General features: G+C 34.9%; 1 protein-coding gene across 36 annotated transcripts in view; it reads right to left on the bottom strand.

Annotated features, from left to right (window-relative positions):
- LOC144964833 (uncharacterized) overlaps positions 1-20000 on the bottom strand; it is a 298720-nt gene that overhangs the window by 134688 nt on the left and 144032 nt on the right. For 6 of the 36 annotated variants that reach the window (XM_078899530.1, XM_078899531.1, XM_078899525.1 and 3 more), the window contains exon 2: positions 15295-15614. The exons of 28 other annotated variants lie outside the window; for them this stretch is intronic. In XM_078899530.1, coding sequence (XP_078755656.1) covers positions 15295-15360 — 66 coding nt within the window. In that variant the 5' untranslated portion in view covers positions 15361-15614. Of the gene's footprint in view, positions 1-15294; positions 15615-17030; positions 17095-20000 lie in introns of those variants that run through there. 2 more of the 36 variants (XM_078899532.1, XM_078899527.1) reach the window with 2 other exon arrangements.

Below are 20000 nucleotides of genomic sequence, written 5' to 3'. Positions count from 1 at the left end.
CTTAAGGCTTGTAATAAAGATTAGTAGAGCAGTAGAGGTTAATCCACCAACCGATTGCATTACTCTTCTTCAAAGAACCACCCTCACATCCCTGCAGGCTCAGCCTTATAAACTTACCAATAAATTACTAAACGAGTCGTCTCTTCTAGCATATCAAAGAAAATATCACATACGTTATTCAACTGAATAACGCATAAAAACATTTATTTTCTGACTTAACCCTGATGAATAATTTTATGCAAAAGCAATGTTTTCCGAGTCATTGACTTTTAATGTTCTGGTAAGACATAGCTACCACGACACGAGTATACACTACAATATGGTAAAAAAAAAACCCAAATCATTTGTCACAATACGCCACCAACACATCCAGCGATGAATAAATTATTACCTCATTAAAATTCTGATTTACCAAATTAATTTCGAGACTGGCCTGATTTTACAATTATTGTAAAAAAGTTTTAAAGCCAACACTTAATTAACCAAACGCCGTTAACTTTAATGTCGGTCGATAGATTTTATGAATAATTATTAATTCACATTATAAACTCCTGAACGTGTCCTCGTCGAACTCTCCAATCAAGAGAAAAATAAAAACCACATCAAAGACTGAAAGAGGAAGAACACAATGGCTGCTCTTCAAACGTCTGCCTTCAACATGAATATTATAACAACGCCAGTGAATCAAACTAGACAGCAATTGATGACAGATGGGATGTTGCAAGACAAACGACACACAATTCATAGGTAAGATTGTCGCCAAAATAAAACCTATAATTCCTGTGATGATTGCTGTTTGACACACGACATATCGTGTGCATCTGCTACAGTCCGAAGTATCTATCCTATTTTTTTCGCTCAAACGTGTGCATAGGTGTGATAACATCTTCCCCGCTGGCAGTCCGGTCATCTTGGCCAAGAAAATATTTATTTCAAATATCAATTCATTAAAATGACCCTGAACTTTATCCAACTCAAAATCCTTAAATATGAGACGTTTTTTGTTTTGTTTGTTTCATTTTATTGGGATTTTTTTTAAGCCGACAACGCAGTGAGTAACTGGATTTATCTAATAATATTACAATATCCCTTTTCTCTTTGTTCCTATATTATATTATTTGACCGATGGATGAAGAGGTGCGCCAACAAATAATGGATGGTTTTAAGTGAAGACGGTATAATTGTTTCATATAAAAATATCTACCTACATATTTAATTGAAAAGCCTAATATATACAAGTTTATACAATTTATAAAAAAACTCCAAAGGGACTGAATTGAGACGATTTGGCATTTGTTGTCGAAAAGGTTTTGATCGAATATGTAAAAAAAATATTAGTTAGGCACCTGACATCACTGGCGAATTCAAAAGTATTTAGTCTTAAATCTATTTGTTTTGGGGTTGTTGTTTTTTTTTTTGTTTTTTTTTTTTTTTGTTTTTTTGTTGGGGTATATTTTTTTTGTATTATTTTTTCTTCTTCTTCAAGTTTAAATGTTTGTCTTTGTATTAGGGTGAGCATGCATACGTTGGAAATGGCATGCATCTAGGTTTGAATGCATCAATGAATAAGATTATGAGATGTATTATTTGGATATAACGTTGTCTATTAGCCATGATTGAATCATATGAATTCAATTTTTCAATTAGTTTGCAATAGATTACTTAAAGAGTAGCAAGCAATTTGCTTGTGGGCCGTGTTGTACCAACTGAGCTATCGGGTTTAGTATAAGATGTGTCGGAAAGTTGTCAGCAAGAGATTGGCATCGTAACCAAAGGGTTGTAGGCATGGCCGACTAGAGTATTATAGTAGGGCTATGGTTGTAGGCAAATATTTATCGTACTACAGAAACGAGGATAAACTCTAAAAAAAAAAATAATCAAAAACGCCTTTTAAAACTGATGACATTCTCTCTCTCTCTCTCTCTCTCTATATATATATATATATATATATATATATATATATATATATATATATATATATATATATATATCGATCTTTCTATCCATCCATCCATCCACCTCAATATCTATATCTATAACTATATTTATCTATCTATCTATCTATATATATATATATATATATATATTATATATATATATATATATATATATATATATATATATATATATATATAATATATATCAATCTATCTATCAATCTATCCCGTATTAATTTGAGCAGCGCTAACCGTCCATGCATTCCTGGAAATCAATGATCGTAATTCCATTAGAATTGTTTACCTCCAAGAGCATGTCAGTGACTATCGATTTTACAACACAATATCTTTTAGGTTGCCGTGATATCAATGGGGCGACTGGTCGATATCGATAAATATCTCAGAATTTAAAAAAAAATTAAAAGAATAATAATTATAATCGTAAAAGGTGGCGCATCGTCACAAAACGGTGATGGAGTAAGACCAGTAAAAATGTTAATACAGTGAAAATGTTACGAAAAACGAACTTTTAAGTCTTTTACAATGTAAGATATTGTATTTATTCTCTCAAATAAACAATTGAAATTAACCTCAAGTTTAATATTTGTGCCTATAAATTCAATATCCTGCATCTGGTTCATCACGGCATGACACGGTGGGGCACGAATAATAATTCAAAAAGAGGGAAGAAGAATGGCGACAAAGCGGTGGGGGGGGGGGGGGGGGGGGGGGGATTTATTAGACTTCACAGAATTCATTGAATTGTCGCCTGCCAATGTCCATATAAAATATTAATATCTCTCTCTCTCTCTCTCTCTCTCTCTCTCTCTCTCTCTCTCTCTCTCTCTCTCTCTCTCTCTCTCTTTCTATCTATCTATCTATATATCTATCTATCTCTCCCTTTCTCCCTCTCTCTCTCTCTCTCTCTCTCTTTCTCTCTCTCTCTTTCTATCTATCTATATATATATATATATATATATATATATATATATATATATATATATATATATATATATATATATATCTTTCTCTCTCTCAGATAGACAAATATATAGATAGACAGACAGAGAGATCGAACGATAGATAGATAGATAGATGGATATATGTTACCAACTCTCTCTCTCTCTCTCTCTCTCTCTCTCTCTCTCTCTCTCTCTCTCTCTCTGTATATATATATATATATATATATATATATATATATATATATATTATATATATATATATATATATATGTATTAATACCGGATAGGGAGACTTTTGGTACCCCTATTAGTTCATTTTACAGTACTTTACCAATAGGGAGACCAAAATCCGGTCCCCTATTGATTTGACCTCTAGCACATTCACTTTTCTATTTTTAGTTTAAAGTTGTCAACCCAACCGTCAAGGATATATAATTGTAAATCATAGTATTGAAGTTATTTGTTAAACACCACAGTAAGAAGAGTTATGCCTAAATTTTCACGTTGGTCAATAAGGTGACCGCCTGAAAAAAGTACAATAGGGGTACCAGTGTTTTCATCGATATATTTCAATAGTGAGGCAATATATCTTTCCGAAATTTTCTCTAAAATTCTAGAGCATTATATGGATTTTTATAGTAATGAAAACCTAATATAAAATTGTGTGAAAGTTGATGAACTGAGGAATGAACAAGATATACGAATTATAATCTATTTTTAGAAACAGATTTATCGAATCTTGGTCCGGATTCTTATCTTGGTGACAAGAGACAAGCAAACATAGTAACTCTTTTTTTCGTGAAACGTATGTTTAGTCAATTTCGCGCATAAAGAGGCACTCGGCACTCACTCACTCCGCAAGTCAGTAGTAGGTGGTTATCAGTTATCAGCTTTAATTCTTAGTCAAACGCTTCATCAAACCCATTATTGAGTAGCATGTTGATGCCTGATGCCAGTTGAAGCCATCTCGACGTCGTGAAATGGAGCATCTTCTGTCATAGCAGTAGAATCGTCAGATGCCGCATTTAAATCCTCCATTCCAGGCGTTGTTGTTGCCATATCGATCTTCGAAATGATTTGGTCTAGACGTCAAGTTGACCCGTTCTATGTCTGAAGAGATTTTAAAGTGCAATACCTAACATTATATCTTGATCTACAAAAGAGTCTTTTTAAATGAACCGCTGTGTTTCTATATTTTTCAAGAACCAATGATTATCTGATAACAACTGACTTGCGGAGAGAGTGGCCGACGGACGTCCTCTCTATAGCCGCAAGTATTTTTTCGTCACTTGCTGAGTTCCAAACTAGACGTCTATGGCATCGTGGGGTAAATTGATGCTGGAGGCATCATTGAAGAGACACCGAGATAATTTAAATGGTAAGTTATTGGCCATTCTTATTACATCACTGTTGATTTAAGATTTTCAATAGGGTAGACATCACAATCACACACACACCGATTGATGATTGTCACTTGTCAGTCAGTCATTTGGAAGTGGAGTCAGATAATTCGGGAACTTCTGTAGACTGTAGATTCACACTAGTGAGTAAGATCTGTCGTTTACTACTACTACTACTACTACTACCACTACTACTTTTAGTTTTAGCTTTATCCAACTCAACACTTCTCGTGTTTATTTTATTTTGGCAAAACTAGAATGGATTTTTGAAAAGAATATAAAATAATTTAAACTTAAACCTGTCTTTGCATCTTGCTTTATGCATACAGTATGCCATATCACAGCCATCACAAAATCATAGTTTAATGTTGAGAATATGCTATTTCTTTTGTAACTTCAGATCAGAGAGATTTGAGCTTTAAAAATCCTGAAAAATGTCTTGCTGTCAATCCAGACAACCCTTTTGATGTGATCTATGATGTTAATGGTAAGAATGTAATTTGATGAGGAAATGAATAACATTTAGGTACACATAGTTTGCTTTTTTTTTTTTTTTTTTGAGTCATGATGTGTAATACTATTACAGTCCACTCCGGATAATTGCAACTCGTTTAATCGCAACTTTCGGTTAATCACAATATTTCCTAAGCAATGGAAATAATTCTATATAAAAGTCACTGGTTAATTGCAACAAACTTCGGTTTTTTAAAAAGTGGTAAATTCAAGAAATCAAACAGTATATCATGATTAAATTTCATCATGGATGAAATCGTGACAGGTTGAAGAATCGAGAGTGAGCAGGATTTAATGCTACAGTAGTGTGTCACCACTCTGTTAGAGTCGAAAGAGGGCGGGGCTCTGCAGTATGGGTTTGTGACGTCATCGGTGGCCATTAAATAGAAGAGGGGTGGGGCTGGTCATAATCTTGACAACAGGTTATAAATGACAGTTATAAAGAGAGACTGAGCGATATCCTTTGTTTTAGGATTAACAACTGTGCATTGTGACCAACGAGTTTGGTGAGAGCTTATTGTCTCTCATTAAGGCTAATCTCTTTAACTCTGACAAATGTTGAATTGTTGAGAAAAAAGATTGAAACTTCTTCCAATCTGAATAAGATATCGGCTTGCTTCATAGCTGCTTTTGGTTGACAAATCTACACGGGGCTGCCATATGGTTTTTGTTTCAATCAAATTGCTCTGTATGTGGTGGACTAAGAATATTATTTACTGGTTTGAGTTGACAATAAATGTGTAAAATGTTGAAATAGTGGACAGGAAACTGAATTTCGGTTAATCCCAACATTTTCGATGATCCCAAGGTATTGCGATTATCCTAAGTGGACTGTACCTGAATCTTGAACGAAAAACTATCATATGGATATGATTATAGACAGATTGGTTTCTGGAATTATATTTCCGTCCTCCCTTGCCAACTCTGACGTTCTTGAAATTTAAAAGAAAATAGCCAGAAGGTTTCGGACTTAATTTTCTTTTTTTTTCCAAAGGACAATAGTCATAAGGTAAATAATTTTTAAAAAATCCTTTTACAGCACAAGATGGCATGATTTTTTGTTTAAGAGTTTAGAGAAAAACTTGCACATGATAGTCTTCAGCTTTTTTTTTGTTGTTTTTATTTTCTATATAGACTCCAACTCAGAGCCTGAAAGTGATGCAGAACAAAGTTCCATATCACATGATTCATTTGTGGTAAGTATGTACATTAAAATAAAATCATAACATTTGTATAGCGTTTATCCACAGTTGGCACCATGCTCAAAATGCTTCACATCAACATATTTTGTGGTGGACAAAACACATTTGCCACAAAAGATGAGACCTGCAGTCTGTTAGGCGCAATACAATATTTCAGGACAAGGACAACACTGTTTTACACCAGTGAGATCTCCTAGTTTTTTGTTGTTAAAAATTTTTCTTTGCAGTGGACTTCGCCAACAATAACACTATTTTAAACCTTCCTCGTTATATTTTGAAGTGATATTCATTGATGAGCCATTCACATTTGAAGTCGTTTGTTTTTTTATTTGACAAAATGTGAAAATGATGCGTTTCCAGGAAAAATTAAAATAGCTTCTGTTGGGATTATACTTTTGATCTCGCATTTTGTCCAAATTCTCTTGCATCGTAATGTTTATCAACTTTTTTTGTTAACTATATTGCAGTTGCAAGGTTAGGAAGTTCATATTGTTGCAATGACAACCGTTTATATGTCCAGAATCGTAGTGATATAAAAAATTGTTTTGTAGTTGTTGGTCCTGGTGTAGGATTTAAAGAGTTGGTTAAAAACGGTTTACTGAAACCCTGGTTGGTGTATCTATATTTATCCAAGCACAGTTGAACATATTAAATACTTAGACAATATGTCTGCCTTTCTCAACTCTTTTTTATTATACTTGCATTATTAACCAGCTAATTGTTTAGTTGGATTATTAAACAATGGCTCTTCATGTTTATTGTCAACATGAATAAATTGATTGATCTGTCATCTTTTCCACAAAATATACAGGGTCCCGATTTTGTTGCTGACTCCGAGTCTGATTCCTCTACGTACTCTGTGAGGTACCCAATGCTGAGTACATCATTGTCTTTGGAACCTAGTGCTCATTCCCCAACTCAGTCAGAGCCTCATCCACAACTATCACAGACTGAACCTCGTTGCCAGTCTGGTACCCAGGTTCAACCCGAATGCTATACACTTGCAAACCAACGTGTTACGTGCAATGGTGAGTCATTTTTTTGTCATTCTTCTCCTTTGATATTTGTGGGATCAATTTTAATTTACCCATTCCTTTTAAAAGAAAACTTCCACCCCCTCCATGGTGCTGCATTTGTGTTATTGCATTTTTTTTCTGTTTTGGCAGTGCTGCGTCGCAAAATACGCTACCATTTACATAACAAGCACAAATCCAAATTTGATAGGGTGGACATCTTAGAATCTGAAACCCCAATGTGTGAGTGATATCAGTGAAACCAGCCATAAAAATGTTCATGTTTATTTTATTGGGGTTTTTTTTTGTCTGTAATAGACTTAAATTGCTTGTATTGTAAGTGTTAAAATGGTTTTTTTTGTTACAACCCATCTATATATTAAAACTGTTTCTTTGTATTTCTATGATGCTTAAGGCTTTTTTTCACAGACCAGCTGGAAACTTAACGAGAATCAGAGTAGATAACATTTTTATTAATCTTGCAACCTAAACAGTATATGATGATTGGGAGCATTTAAAGAAAAGCACATTTTCTTTTTAATTTGTCGGTACTAAAATTATACTTTGATAATGCCTGCTGTGCTACAAACCCTTTTGACTTCCAGGTTCAATATTTTTCTTTATTCTAAAATTCTTGGGTTTCCTTTCAATGACAACTGAGATCATTAAAATTCAGCTCACAACATGATGTGTGTAGATTTGATGAAAACATATGTTCGAGTTGAGAAGCAGTGTTCACGAACTTGCTGATCGTTTTTACTAGCATTTATTTTCCTAACTTACCTGTATCAATTAACAAAGGCAAGACTCAAATATTTTCTATCTGAACAGTGTGTTTGTTATTGAAATATTTCCGGCATATACATGTCATATTTCATTCCACAAAATATAAATCAGGATTAAGTTGTCTGGGCATCAGCATCGTTCAGGCAGTTGGGGGGAAGTCTTTAAGGAATTAATGAAGCCGATGCTCAACCGGTCTGGAGGACGTTTGATTGATGTCGGCTGTTTGTTCTGCCAGCCGGTGATGTTTTCTCACTCCCTCAATGACAAAGAAAGTCATTGTTATGACTATGAACTATAGTCTATTATTACTTTTGTTACTATATTAATTGTTACTTATAGCCGCTACTGTTATTATTATTATTATTATTATTATTATTATTATTATTATTATTATTATTATTATTATTATTATTATTATTATTATTTATTATTATTATTATTATTATGATATTGCCTTCATTGCATTCTATTACTATTATTGATATAATTAATTTCTGATTGTTGTAAATAATTTATGTGAATTGAATTTTGTCGATTGGCCAAGGGCCTACAATAAACTTAAATGAAATGTTAGTCTTTGGATAGGACTTGGGTCTATTCTTGATTGCTTTTCGCCTGGGTCGAGTGAAGCATTTGGAGTAAATTTTGTTGCTCAACGTAAAAAACATGACGCTTACCATTCCGCTGATACTGATACCTCCAAGGGGTGGTTGGGGAAAAACCTAAAATTCTTTTGACATTCTGTCTGATTTTTCGCTGAAACAACAAAGGACAATCTATGTATTCAGATGAGACTTCAATGTGTTACTATTCCGATTTATGTTCATATTTTGATTATAATGAAGAGGGAACCCTGAACCCAGTGAAGTGGGTGGATTGATCTATTTATTTCTATTTCAAAACAAAAATATGGCGTCTTTTCACTGGATTTGTTATGTGGCAGAGGTCTCCACAAATCTAACATACCTCTTCCAAAGGAATAGATGGTAGAAAAGTATATAACAAGAAGGAATTATGACAGTTACTTGTCCAGGCCTTAAATATTTGGAATGCTATTCCTCTATCGCTGTCATGTAGCTGATGTGCATATGATCTGTCTATTGATTTATTTTCATAGTTCATAGCATGATGTGCTTTATTTTCTTCTTTTTTTTCCAGAGAAATACAAAAAGCCAAGGAGACCCTGTCCATACTGTGGACAGTTGCAAACAAAACTCTCAAGGCATTTGATGAGGAAACACAAAGATGAGACAGAAGTTACAGAGGCCATGAAACAGCCTGTAAAGGAAAGGGATAGAACAATGGATTATCTCAAGAAAAAGGGCATTTTTTATTCAAACACTAGAACAATTCAATAGTTATGCGTGAGAGAGCACAAGGGTCACATGAAGTTGTTATGTGTGCTGGCTGTAAGGGGTTTTACTCTGGACGAAGGGTTTATGAACACAAAAAGAAATGTAGTACTGAGCATGCTCTGTGTACTGGGGTTGTAAAATTTTATCCCGTGGCTCCCAATGCAAGTAAAGAAATAAAGGAGAATATTCTTGACAAATTTCGGAATGATGAAGTGGGAAATTTGTGTCGATCAGACAAAGCTATAGTATTGTTAGGAACAAAATTGTGGAGTAAAAGTTCAAAGAAGGAGAGAAAAGTTATAATGAGTGATTTACGCATCTTAGGAAATTTGATTTTAAAAACTAGGAAGAGAACGAATCAACCTTCTTTCTCTGGAGAGGACGTGGTGAAGCGTTGTAACTTTAATGAAATATCGCAAACCATTTCTGAAATGACTTTGAAAGAGGATGGGACATTGAAAGCAGGCTTGAAGCTTTCAATTGGATTTATATTGAAAAAGTTAATTAATTTCTTAAAAGGGGAATATATAATGCAAAACAAAATGGAAGAATCCGCAGAGATAGATTTGTTCAAAGCTGTCCTGGATTATAATTGGGATAGTATTTTTTTTACAGCCAGAGTTCAATGTGAAGCAAAGAGAACAAATTTGAGAAAACCCAAAGAGATGCCATTAGAGAATGATATAAAGAAGCTACGGCAATTTATTACTGAAGAGATGGTCCGTATTTGTGAGGATGATTATCAATTATTTGATTCACATATGTTTGTTAGGCTTCGCAATGTCATCGTAGCTAGGCTTACAATGTTTAATGCGAGGAGAGGCGGAGAACCCGCAAGGATGTTGTTAAAAGACTGGAATGATGCAGATTCAGGTGTATGGGTTGATCCCCAGCTTGTACAACATGTCACTGATCCTCTGGAAAAAGCGTTACTTGAGAAGTATAAGCTGGCCTATCAGTCTGGAAAGGGAAGCAAGATGTTGGTCCCTGTGTTGATACCCAATGACACAATTCAGCCTTTAAGGAAACTTGCACAGGAGCGTAAAGCTGTTGATATTTCAGACAACCCATTTCTTTTTCCAAATACAGGAATATCCAAAGATCATGTAAGTGGTTACATTGCCATCAAATGTCACTTCCTTAGTAAAGGATTTAGAGAAACCCCAGTTGTTAATAGCTGATAAATTCAGGCACCGAGCTTCGACATTATTTGCCTTACTTGATGTCCCACAACACGAGAGAGATGTCTTCTATCGACATATGGGACACAGTGAATCAATCAATCAAAACATTTATCAGTGTCCACTTGCAATACGAGAAATAACAGAAGTTGGTCATTTTTTGGGTCAAATTGATAACTCAGCATCGGTCACTGGGGAAGGAAATTGTAACATTGAAACAAATGACTCTGTAGTGAATAGAGACTCAAATGCAAATTTTGGAACATCCATAGTAACAGCTGCAAATCAAGAAGAAATATTTGATGGTGAAGCAGGAGTGCCAAATCAGCTTACGTGTTCTTCAAAACAAACTGAACCCAAGAGGAATTCAAGCAAAAATCGGAGATACATGTCATGGTCAGATGAGGATACAGATAGAGTCAAGTCATATTTTAAAAACTTTGTCGAAGATGTTTCAGCACATGGTTCAAGGGGATCATTACCTAGAAAGTCTGAAATTATTCTGTTCTTAAAACACCACAGGGTATTTTCACAAAAAGGAATCCCTGAAGGTACACTAATTAGTTTGGTGAAGACAAAGATTTTTAATGAAAGAAATAAATATAGAAGGGAAAGAGCGTTTCAATCGGTGTAATGACAATCATGAATTTGATTTGTATTACATTCATTGTATTGTATAGTGTTATTGACATATTTTGGGGGTTTACAAAAACGTTTTATCTTTATATAGTACAATCTGTTCATCATTGCAATATCCTTTTTTATATTATATGAACATTCATTTGCTCAGCTTGAGAGACAAATGCTTTGTAGAACCATAGCTGCCAACCGTTCTGTTAAAAACGGATTTGTTCCGTATTTGACTTCCTGAGTCCGTAAGTGCTTATTTTTAGTTCAAAATCCGTATTTTGTAATTTTTGACTAATTTGTGGTAAAAAAGCCATGTGAGCCTAATGAATTATTATTATTGATCCATTATTATTACTATTACTACTACTACTATTGTTGTTATTATTATTATCATTATTATTGGTGTCCAGTGAGAGCATAATCTCCATTTGTGTAGCTCTTTAATTTGAATTATGCCTCTAACATAAATGATTTTCAACAATTAAAAAAGTTCCATTCGTTTATATGACGCCTGTATTTTACTCAAACCTTTCATAATGTATTGGAGATTTGCATAGGATATGGATGTTAGCCTCGATATACTTTGAATATTCTAAGACAGTATTGATACTTTCACTATTTGTTACAAATATTATTTTAATTAAGAATAAAATTAAATCCACCTTTTTGATTGGAAGGTATTCAATAAGAAAATCAATTGCTTATATTGATTAAAGATGACAATGATTATTTCCCTTTATTAATTTATGAAATATATAAATTTAATCCCTTTAAAAACATCTTCATCTGATTTTAATTTTTTTTTTTTTCAAGCAAGCTTTTGTAACGGTTTAGGTTCAAGAAAAATAAGTATACTCCATTTTTAGGTGTGTTTATCTTGTCAAAGTAAAGAAGTAGGAATTCTCTAATATTTAGAGGTGCATTTTACTATAACTACTATTATAGTATACTACTTAAAGACCATTATGTTGCATGAAAGAAAACATATATGCAATCGTCTACTTTTTATCTGAACTCACCTAATTTTTACCCCAAAACGCCCTCTCAAGTGATGTACCAGGTTGGTAGTTATGCATTTCTAACCATCTTAAGTTATTTCATTTATTTTACAATCGTGCTTCTTGTGTATTGGTCCTTATCAAAGTTGAGGCAGTTGAATTCTTTCTTTATATTGTCCGTTCTGAATTTTGATCTCATTGTGGAAAGCTCCCATAGCGGGCAGGGAGGTACACACTGTGTCTTCTATCCCCTTATATCTGTTTTCCAACATGCTTTCAGTCTTTGTCTTGGAATGAGATTACTTGTTTTTTTCCTGGCCCTCGCCGGAGTCCTAGCTGGGAGGGAAGCAGTCAAATGCATATTTATTGTTTTGGGAGATGATATTTTTTTCCTTGTAAATCATCTCTCTGTTATGTATTATTACTATATTTGTTATTTTTTAATGTATAATGTAAGCATTTGAGTGTGTTCCTCTTTGTTGGATTTTGTTCTTGTGTCCGGATAAGACTTATAGGTGATCTCAAACTTAGTACATTGGTGATACGCTCTTGGAATCTACATCTGATCCCTATTTGTTCCCAGTTCCCCTATGTCTTACTTTCTCTTGGATGCTTCAACTGTAATTCTAGAACTTTTTACTATCCAATTTTCTTCCTTTTTACTGGCGCTGATATAACCTAAATGTGTTGCAAGCGCCGTAAAACCCTTAAAAACAAAACAACAATCATTGTGGAAAGTGTCATTTTAACGATTCAAATGTGCTGGTACTAAACCCGATAATTGAGCAACATTTGGACTAGCCTCTGTCATCTCAAACTTGTTAGTGTTAGTAATAGTAATTAAAAAGGCTGACTTTTATATGTTGCGATTCGATGAAGGGGGGGGGGGGGGGGCTTCGGCACACATCGCCCCTCATCCCGGGCAAAATGAGCGTTCCTTATTTTATTTTTGAAAAGTTGGCAGCTATGTAGAACTATCTGAAAGAATCAGATATGGCAGAATAAAAAGTCTTTCTACTAACCCTAACTTAATTGGCCAATGTAGCTTTATGTTCAGCATTTTCTAGATACCTAATGTAAAATTTCACTATTCTTTTTATGATAGTTTTAAGAGTTGCAATCTTTAGAGGTGACTGTCAAGAAATGACACCTCTGTGCATTTAATTTCATTCTTTCTTTATCCCCTCATCCTTAATCAGAATAATAATAATTAATAATGAAAAAAAATGCAGCAACGACAGCTTAGAACGGCATAAAGTGCTTAAGAATTATTTTTTTTGCATTAAACTTTATTCAAACGATTTTCAACACTTTTGCTTCACAGTTTATGCTTTTTAACAAATGCAATTAAGCAACTTACCAGCAACAACATATTGGTTTGTTATCATTTGAGGGTTTTATCAGTAAAACTGTTTCTATCCTTTTATGTTGCACTGTACACATAGCAAACTTCATGCTTTTATTTGGTGACCAAAGACTTATGTGATACAGTGGATGAATGTTTGTGATGGCTTTTGGAACTGAAATAAACCTGCAATATGATTTGTAGACTTCTATCGTTATGTATCATTTTTCGGTCAAATGTAAATGTAATTTTACACGAGCTTGATGTATCATAAAACCCACAATGAGCTCAACGTGCAGCTGGTAGTACATTTATATGGACACGAACAGAACAACGTTGTTACAATTCAGTAACGTACTCCAATTAACACAAGTGAGACTGTAAATGAGACTTTTACAATGACTCTGCATCGCCACAAATATAGATTCGAACCCTGGCAACTCGGGCGTCAGACGAACTGTCTACCACGAAACCAAAGCAAGCATTGTGCAAGTTAAAGTGAATGAGATGTTGATTGAAGCCGTTCATTGTGTCCATCAGATCTGCTGTCCTATCCATCCAACTCCATTCACTGGGTGGGGTTCCCGACTTCCCATAATGGGCAGGGACGTACTCGTTGCGTCTTCTATCCCCCTATGTCTGTTTTCCAACTTGTTTTCTGTCTTTGTCTCGGGATGGGATTACTTGGTTTTGTCCAGGACCTGGCTGGGAGGGAAACAGTCAAATGTATAGTTCGAGTTTTGGGAGATTATATTTTTCCCTTGTAAATCATCTGTCTGTTATGCTCTTTATTGTTTTGTTTACATATTATTTATGCTTTGTAAACATTTGAGTGTATCCCTCTTTGTTGGGACCTGTGCTTGTGTCTGAATGAGACGTTTAGGTGATCTCAAACTAAGTACTTTGATAGTGGGCTCTTGGAATCTACTGTTTCCTATTTGAAACAAATCCCCTTTGCCTTACTTTTTCTTGGGTGCTCTAATTGTAGTTCCAGAACTTTTTACTATCCCATTTTCTTCCTTTTTACTGGCGCTGATATGACCTTAATGTGTTGCAAGCGCCGTAAAACCCTTAAAAACAAAACAAAACAAACCAAGTCCATTCAGTGGTATACAACAACAACAAATAAACTCCTCTGCCTGGTCCCTTCTATCTCTGATCTTAACCTGGGTCGTCAGGTTTCTAAAGGGGTCGGGACTGCAAAAACAATGGCGCACGGAGCAACTGGGAATATTTTTTGCCGTGTTTGAGTCCCAGGTTATTTCCCTGAGCGCCCCTTCTGAGGGATGGACCTTCCCAGGAGTTAGTAAATGCGTTGCTCGGCCACTTCACTCTACGCACACTGGGATAAGCTTCGACACTATGGCCATGAAGCTCTTAATCTTAAGGACTTACTTTATTTTAGACAATTTGGTGGTAGCTCACTTGAAAATGCACTCTTAGGTATACACATATATAAACATATACTGGGCTCCCTAAAAGGGTTTTTTAATGTGGTCTCCCTAAAAACATGTTTTTACCAAATGTCTCCTTAAAGCTACAGAAACACTTAGTAAAACATTAGGGGGACCGAGTAATTTTCTATATACCATTGTGATCATCAAGCATCAGAATTGTGTTCATAAATCATTGTAGGGAATCAAACTATACTCATTTGAACAAAGATTGAACAGTTTAATCAATTTGAACAAGACATATGCTTGGTCCTCCAATTGGTGCATTTCACAGTGGTCACCTTAATAGTGGATTGATACTTATATATATATATATATATATATATATATATATATATATATATATATATATATATATATATATATATATTTCTCTCTCTCTCTCTCTCTTTCTTTCTCATCGCGACATCCATTGAACCATCGTCCAGAATATTATTATCTCAAGTCATAACTATAATAAAACATTCTAATTCGATACAGTGACACAGAACATAATTTTTATAAAGATGGTGACTCACCTGCCTGAGTGACTCCACGGAGGAACATCTCCGACTGGATACTCCTGTGTCCACGAATCCGTTCATTGTGTTGTGTGAGGATTGATATGCTGGAAACTCCAAATCAACACCAATTTTATCTATCTATCTATCGCCATGTATGAATAAAATGCCCATGCTAATCCACCATTTATTACGAAAACACGTTAGACACTGTGTAATCCAATCCATCCATCTCACGCAACATTATGAATCACTTAATTAAAGATCTACGAAATTCCATCCGACTCGATTTTTTATCGAGTTGTCTATTTACGAAAAGTGTTAAAACACAAGTGAGACTTAAAAAAAAAAATAATACAATAATAATATAATTAATAATGATAATAACGTTTCAGACCAACAGATTTCTATTTACACATCTAGATTAGGCACAAATAACCAGTTGCAATGTGAGTGTGTGTGTCTGTGTCTGTGTGTGTGTGTTTGTGTGTGTGTGTGTGTTTGTGTGTGGGGGGTTTTTTATGTTTGTGTGTGCGGGGATTTTTTGTTTTGTTTTTTTTTTTTTTTTTTTTTGTTTGTTTTTTTGGTTTTTTTGGTTTTTGTGTAATAATATATAAGATGAGACAATCTAGCAAAAACATCATCGACCAAAATTAACCTATTTATTTTTGTTTTGTTTTGCTTCGTTTTTTTTTGTTTTTGTTTGTTTGTTTGTTTTTTGGGGACTTTTTGTGGGGTTTTTTTTGGGGGGGGGGGGGGTTTGTTTTTTTTTTTTTTTTGGGGGGGGGGGGGGGTTTGTGTCCTTCTGGTGTTTTTTGGGAGGTTTTTTTGTTGTTTTTGTTGTGTTTTTTCAATTGGGTATGTTTTTGTGTGTGTGGTTTTTTTTTTTTTTTTTTTTTTTTTTTTTTTGTTTTGTTGTATTTCAAATTGAATTCCTTTTTTTATTTTCTAAAACTAATGGCAGATCAATACAAAGTAAAGAGCTTAATACCTAAGTAAATCACCACTGCTTTATATGTTCATTGCTTTCTTTCCGACACACCACTGTTATTGTTTTTGTTTGGGATTTGGGCCAGATCAGACCTTGGGGGACCACGCGTCACGCTGTCCGCTGTCCGTGCGTGACTGACCTTCCCCCCCCCCCTCCCCCCTCCCCCTGCATATTATTAATGTCTAAATTGACGTATTGGGTCTTGGAGGCAACAACATTTACATGGTAAGGAGAATTTTGCTGTTAGGTTTTTTTTAAACAAGATTACTATAAATCTATTTTTAAATGTTAGTTGGAATACATAAATACTTTCATTGTCCATTGGATATTTTATTAAATCATCAGCGTGAGCAAGTCGGTTACAAATATGTATAATATCGCGATGCTTAGCATTGCTGTTTTTAAAAATTCAATTTTTGCAATACATGGACGTCTAAATATTTTTTCTCAATTCTGAACACATACAAAAAGTGCTTTCATTAGTATCTCGTTTTATGGACATTTATATCAGTAGTTATATAATATGGTAGGCCCGTTATAAAACCTAAAAATGAACCGAGAAACTATTGAGATGCGCATAGTATACAAAAATAGGACATACAACTGACTGTTGAGGTAGTAAGTATCAAATAATAAAGAGACAGAGAATCAGAAAACTTCCCATAAATTGAAATTGAACAGTTGAAAAGAAAAAATTATATTTTGATTAAACTCACACATGTAAGCACTGACATCATAAATAAACAACAAATTTGAACAATACCTGCTTTTTTTCAAAATCATACTCCGTGTATCGACACACATCTAGCCGTTGTTGAACACACAACACACACATGCATGCATGCTTTTGAGTGTCACCGACCAATAAGTGGTCGGAACAAGCAATCAATCGATAACGTTATTTGAGTCATCATCAATACTTGTCTGGGTTCATCTCCTACCTAAATGTTACCAGTACCCGGTACCAGCAGGGATGCCCTTTGCCAAAAAGAAAACCTTTTTTTTTAAAAAAGCCTCGATTTTTTTTTTCGCGTAAATACCACAATATTATGAAAATATTTCGTGCAAAGAATTTCTTCATCAAATGGTATAACCCTCGCCTTCGCCCTGGAAGGTCCTGGGTTCGGGTCCCGGTCTTATGGTTTTTGTTTTTGTTTTTTTTTTTTGTTTTTAAGGGTTTTACGTCGCTTGCAGCACATTTAGGTTATATCAGCACCAGGTCCAGGTCTTAGCAGCGCATAGGAGTCCTTGGAAAAAAGCTCTTTACTCACACTCTCTCACTAAACGTGTTCAAAGCGCTATACAATGTTTCCATGGCCAACATTTCCTGCCAACCAATGTTTTGTTTATTCATCTTAACTACGCCATTACCACATCATCTCATTCATCTGTGGTGTTTAATTCATCCTGTTTTGTTGATAAAGGTGAAACCCGAAACGTTCATTTGATCTGTTTTTGTAATTAAATTGAAGCTTACATTCAATTTCACATGGCCAACAGCAACACTTAACGTGTAGGACGAGACGCCTATTAAACGATATTCAAATATTATCTTTTCCGACAGAAACAACGCTGTTAACGACCAGGTACTCATTTCACACATGAGTACGGTGAGAGAATGTGAATAAAGAACCTCTTCCAATGACTCAACTATGCGCTGCTCAGAGCGGAACTCGAACCTTGGACCTTGGTCCGAATACGAGTGTTATACCACAAAACAACAAGGTCGCACAAAAAGGTGGATATCGTCTAAAACGAGTGATGAGAATGTGAATTAAGAGCCTCTTCCAAGGACTAAACTATTCGTTGCTCAGAGCGGAACTCGAACTTTGGACCTTGGTCCGAATACAAGTGTTATACCACAAAGCAACAAGGTAGCACAAAAAGGTGGCTATCGCCTAAAAAGAGTGATGGGCTGAGCCATATGAAAAGATTGAGATAATTAAGAGAAGAGAAAACCTTGACTCTGACACCACCATATCCCTGTGTGAATGGACACGACTTTTGTCAAATGAATAAAATACTGAACACAATGATAACCCAACTTCCAACTGAGTCAGAAAGAATTGCCTCTTTTCCATTCAAAGATACAGGAGCAACGACTTAACTGCGACTTTTGAAGAGTCTTAATGCTCTTGAGGAGTTACTTAAATTGTCCTGGAAGAGTGGTGGTCACGGCCATGTGACTTAAAATAGTGAGAATTTTAGTAGGAACAGATTGGAATTTAATCTGCCATCCACCGGAATTTTTAGAAGTTTTAAACTGATTTACGAAGCAAATATGTAGATAGAAGTATATGGATTACAAAGCAAAAGCTCAACTCGATAAGCCATATAACTTTTTAAATTGTTAGATAAGACAACAATATATTCGTTTTAAAACACGAACCATTAAACCCCTTCGTTCCAGGGAAAAACCTGATTTTACTATGGCATCATATCAAAAGAATTATGAGCTTCCCTATAACCGCTTATAGAAATATAAAGTTGCAGTTTAAGATATTTTACTCTCCGGTAAGCATCTGGTTTTACTAAAATTAGATTTTAACGCGTAATGATATCCTGAACACAATGACTATCGCTTGATTTTAGTTACCTCAGATATGAAAACTCTTCACTTAAGATCACTTACTTTGTACAGAATTGGAGGCAATGACAAAATCAAACTAATCGGCTGTCAAAATAATTACTTAACCTTGAACCTGAGAAAGTAACTTTCAGAACCTGCTAAGTCTCAATTTTTCTTCATTCGGAGAAAAATGCAATTTTCTGTCATTATTTAGTGGATCAAAGAGGAATATGCTCGTTTTGATTGCCTCATAGAACAATACATTATGTCTTTTTAAACTTTTAATTTTATCAGTTAATTCTAAGGTGTCCAATTTAGTGTGTTATTTTTTCTATCTAGGCTTGACATGAAGTTTAAAAAGCACCTTATCAAATGTTTTCAATTCAGTTCATATACGCGGTAATTTCGAAAGCTACACTTTTGTTTTAAAGTTGGCCTTCGATCGGTGAATAAGACACACGAGGGAAATGACAATTAAAACGTTTTCATCATGATTCTGACCAGTTGCCTTAATTTCATCTATAAGCAATGACTCATCCATATCCCACCGCGTGCCTGTATATCACATTGTAATCAGCTGGAAATAACAAACTGTTGAAATAAATGAAACGGATTTATAAATTAACACACATACTACAACACACAAGCACTGCCAAGTCAGTCCAAAGAAAGCCCCGACTAAAATCGATCGATCCCCTTGCAGTATTTAAAACACTTCACAACTACCGACTAATAGAAGAATGGAAATCAAGACTTGGTAAGGAGGAATAATAGAGAGAAACCCCAAGCTGTCATAACAATGGCTTCATGCCGGTTGGTCACGTGTGTGTGCGCCTATCGTGCACTGTGGAGCGTGGACGAGCACGCCCGACCTGTACCCTCAAGTCGTTGCAGGTACCAGGAAGGTATCGGTGTGAATTTTCACGCATTGCAGACAACGTCAATATTGAATTCCATCTCTTGTAACGTGACCAAATCGAGAAAATGAACCCAATGACGTGATCCGTTGCCTTTGATAATAAGTTGTAAAAAGATAAAACTTCGCTCCATAGTTTGATTTTTTGAAATCGTAAGTTAAACGTGGTCCAGACGAAGTTGATGGTCGCACTGTTTTCGTTTCTTGACTTGAGTAAAAATAAAGCGACTGTGAGTGTTTTTGATGAC

This window comes from Berghia stephanieae, chromosome 2 (assembly GCF_034508935.2).
Source record: "Berghia stephanieae isolate SIO BIC M18660-M18661 chromosome 2, UCSD_Bste_1.3, whole genome shotgun sequence".
In the NCBI taxonomy this organism is placed as follows: domain Eukaryota; kingdom Metazoa; phylum Mollusca; class Gastropoda; order Nudibranchia; family Aeolidiidae; genus Berghia; species Berghia stephanieae.
The sequence above is the reverse complement of the archived record's forward strand: the minus strand, read 5'-3'. Positions and strand labels throughout refer to the sequence as shown.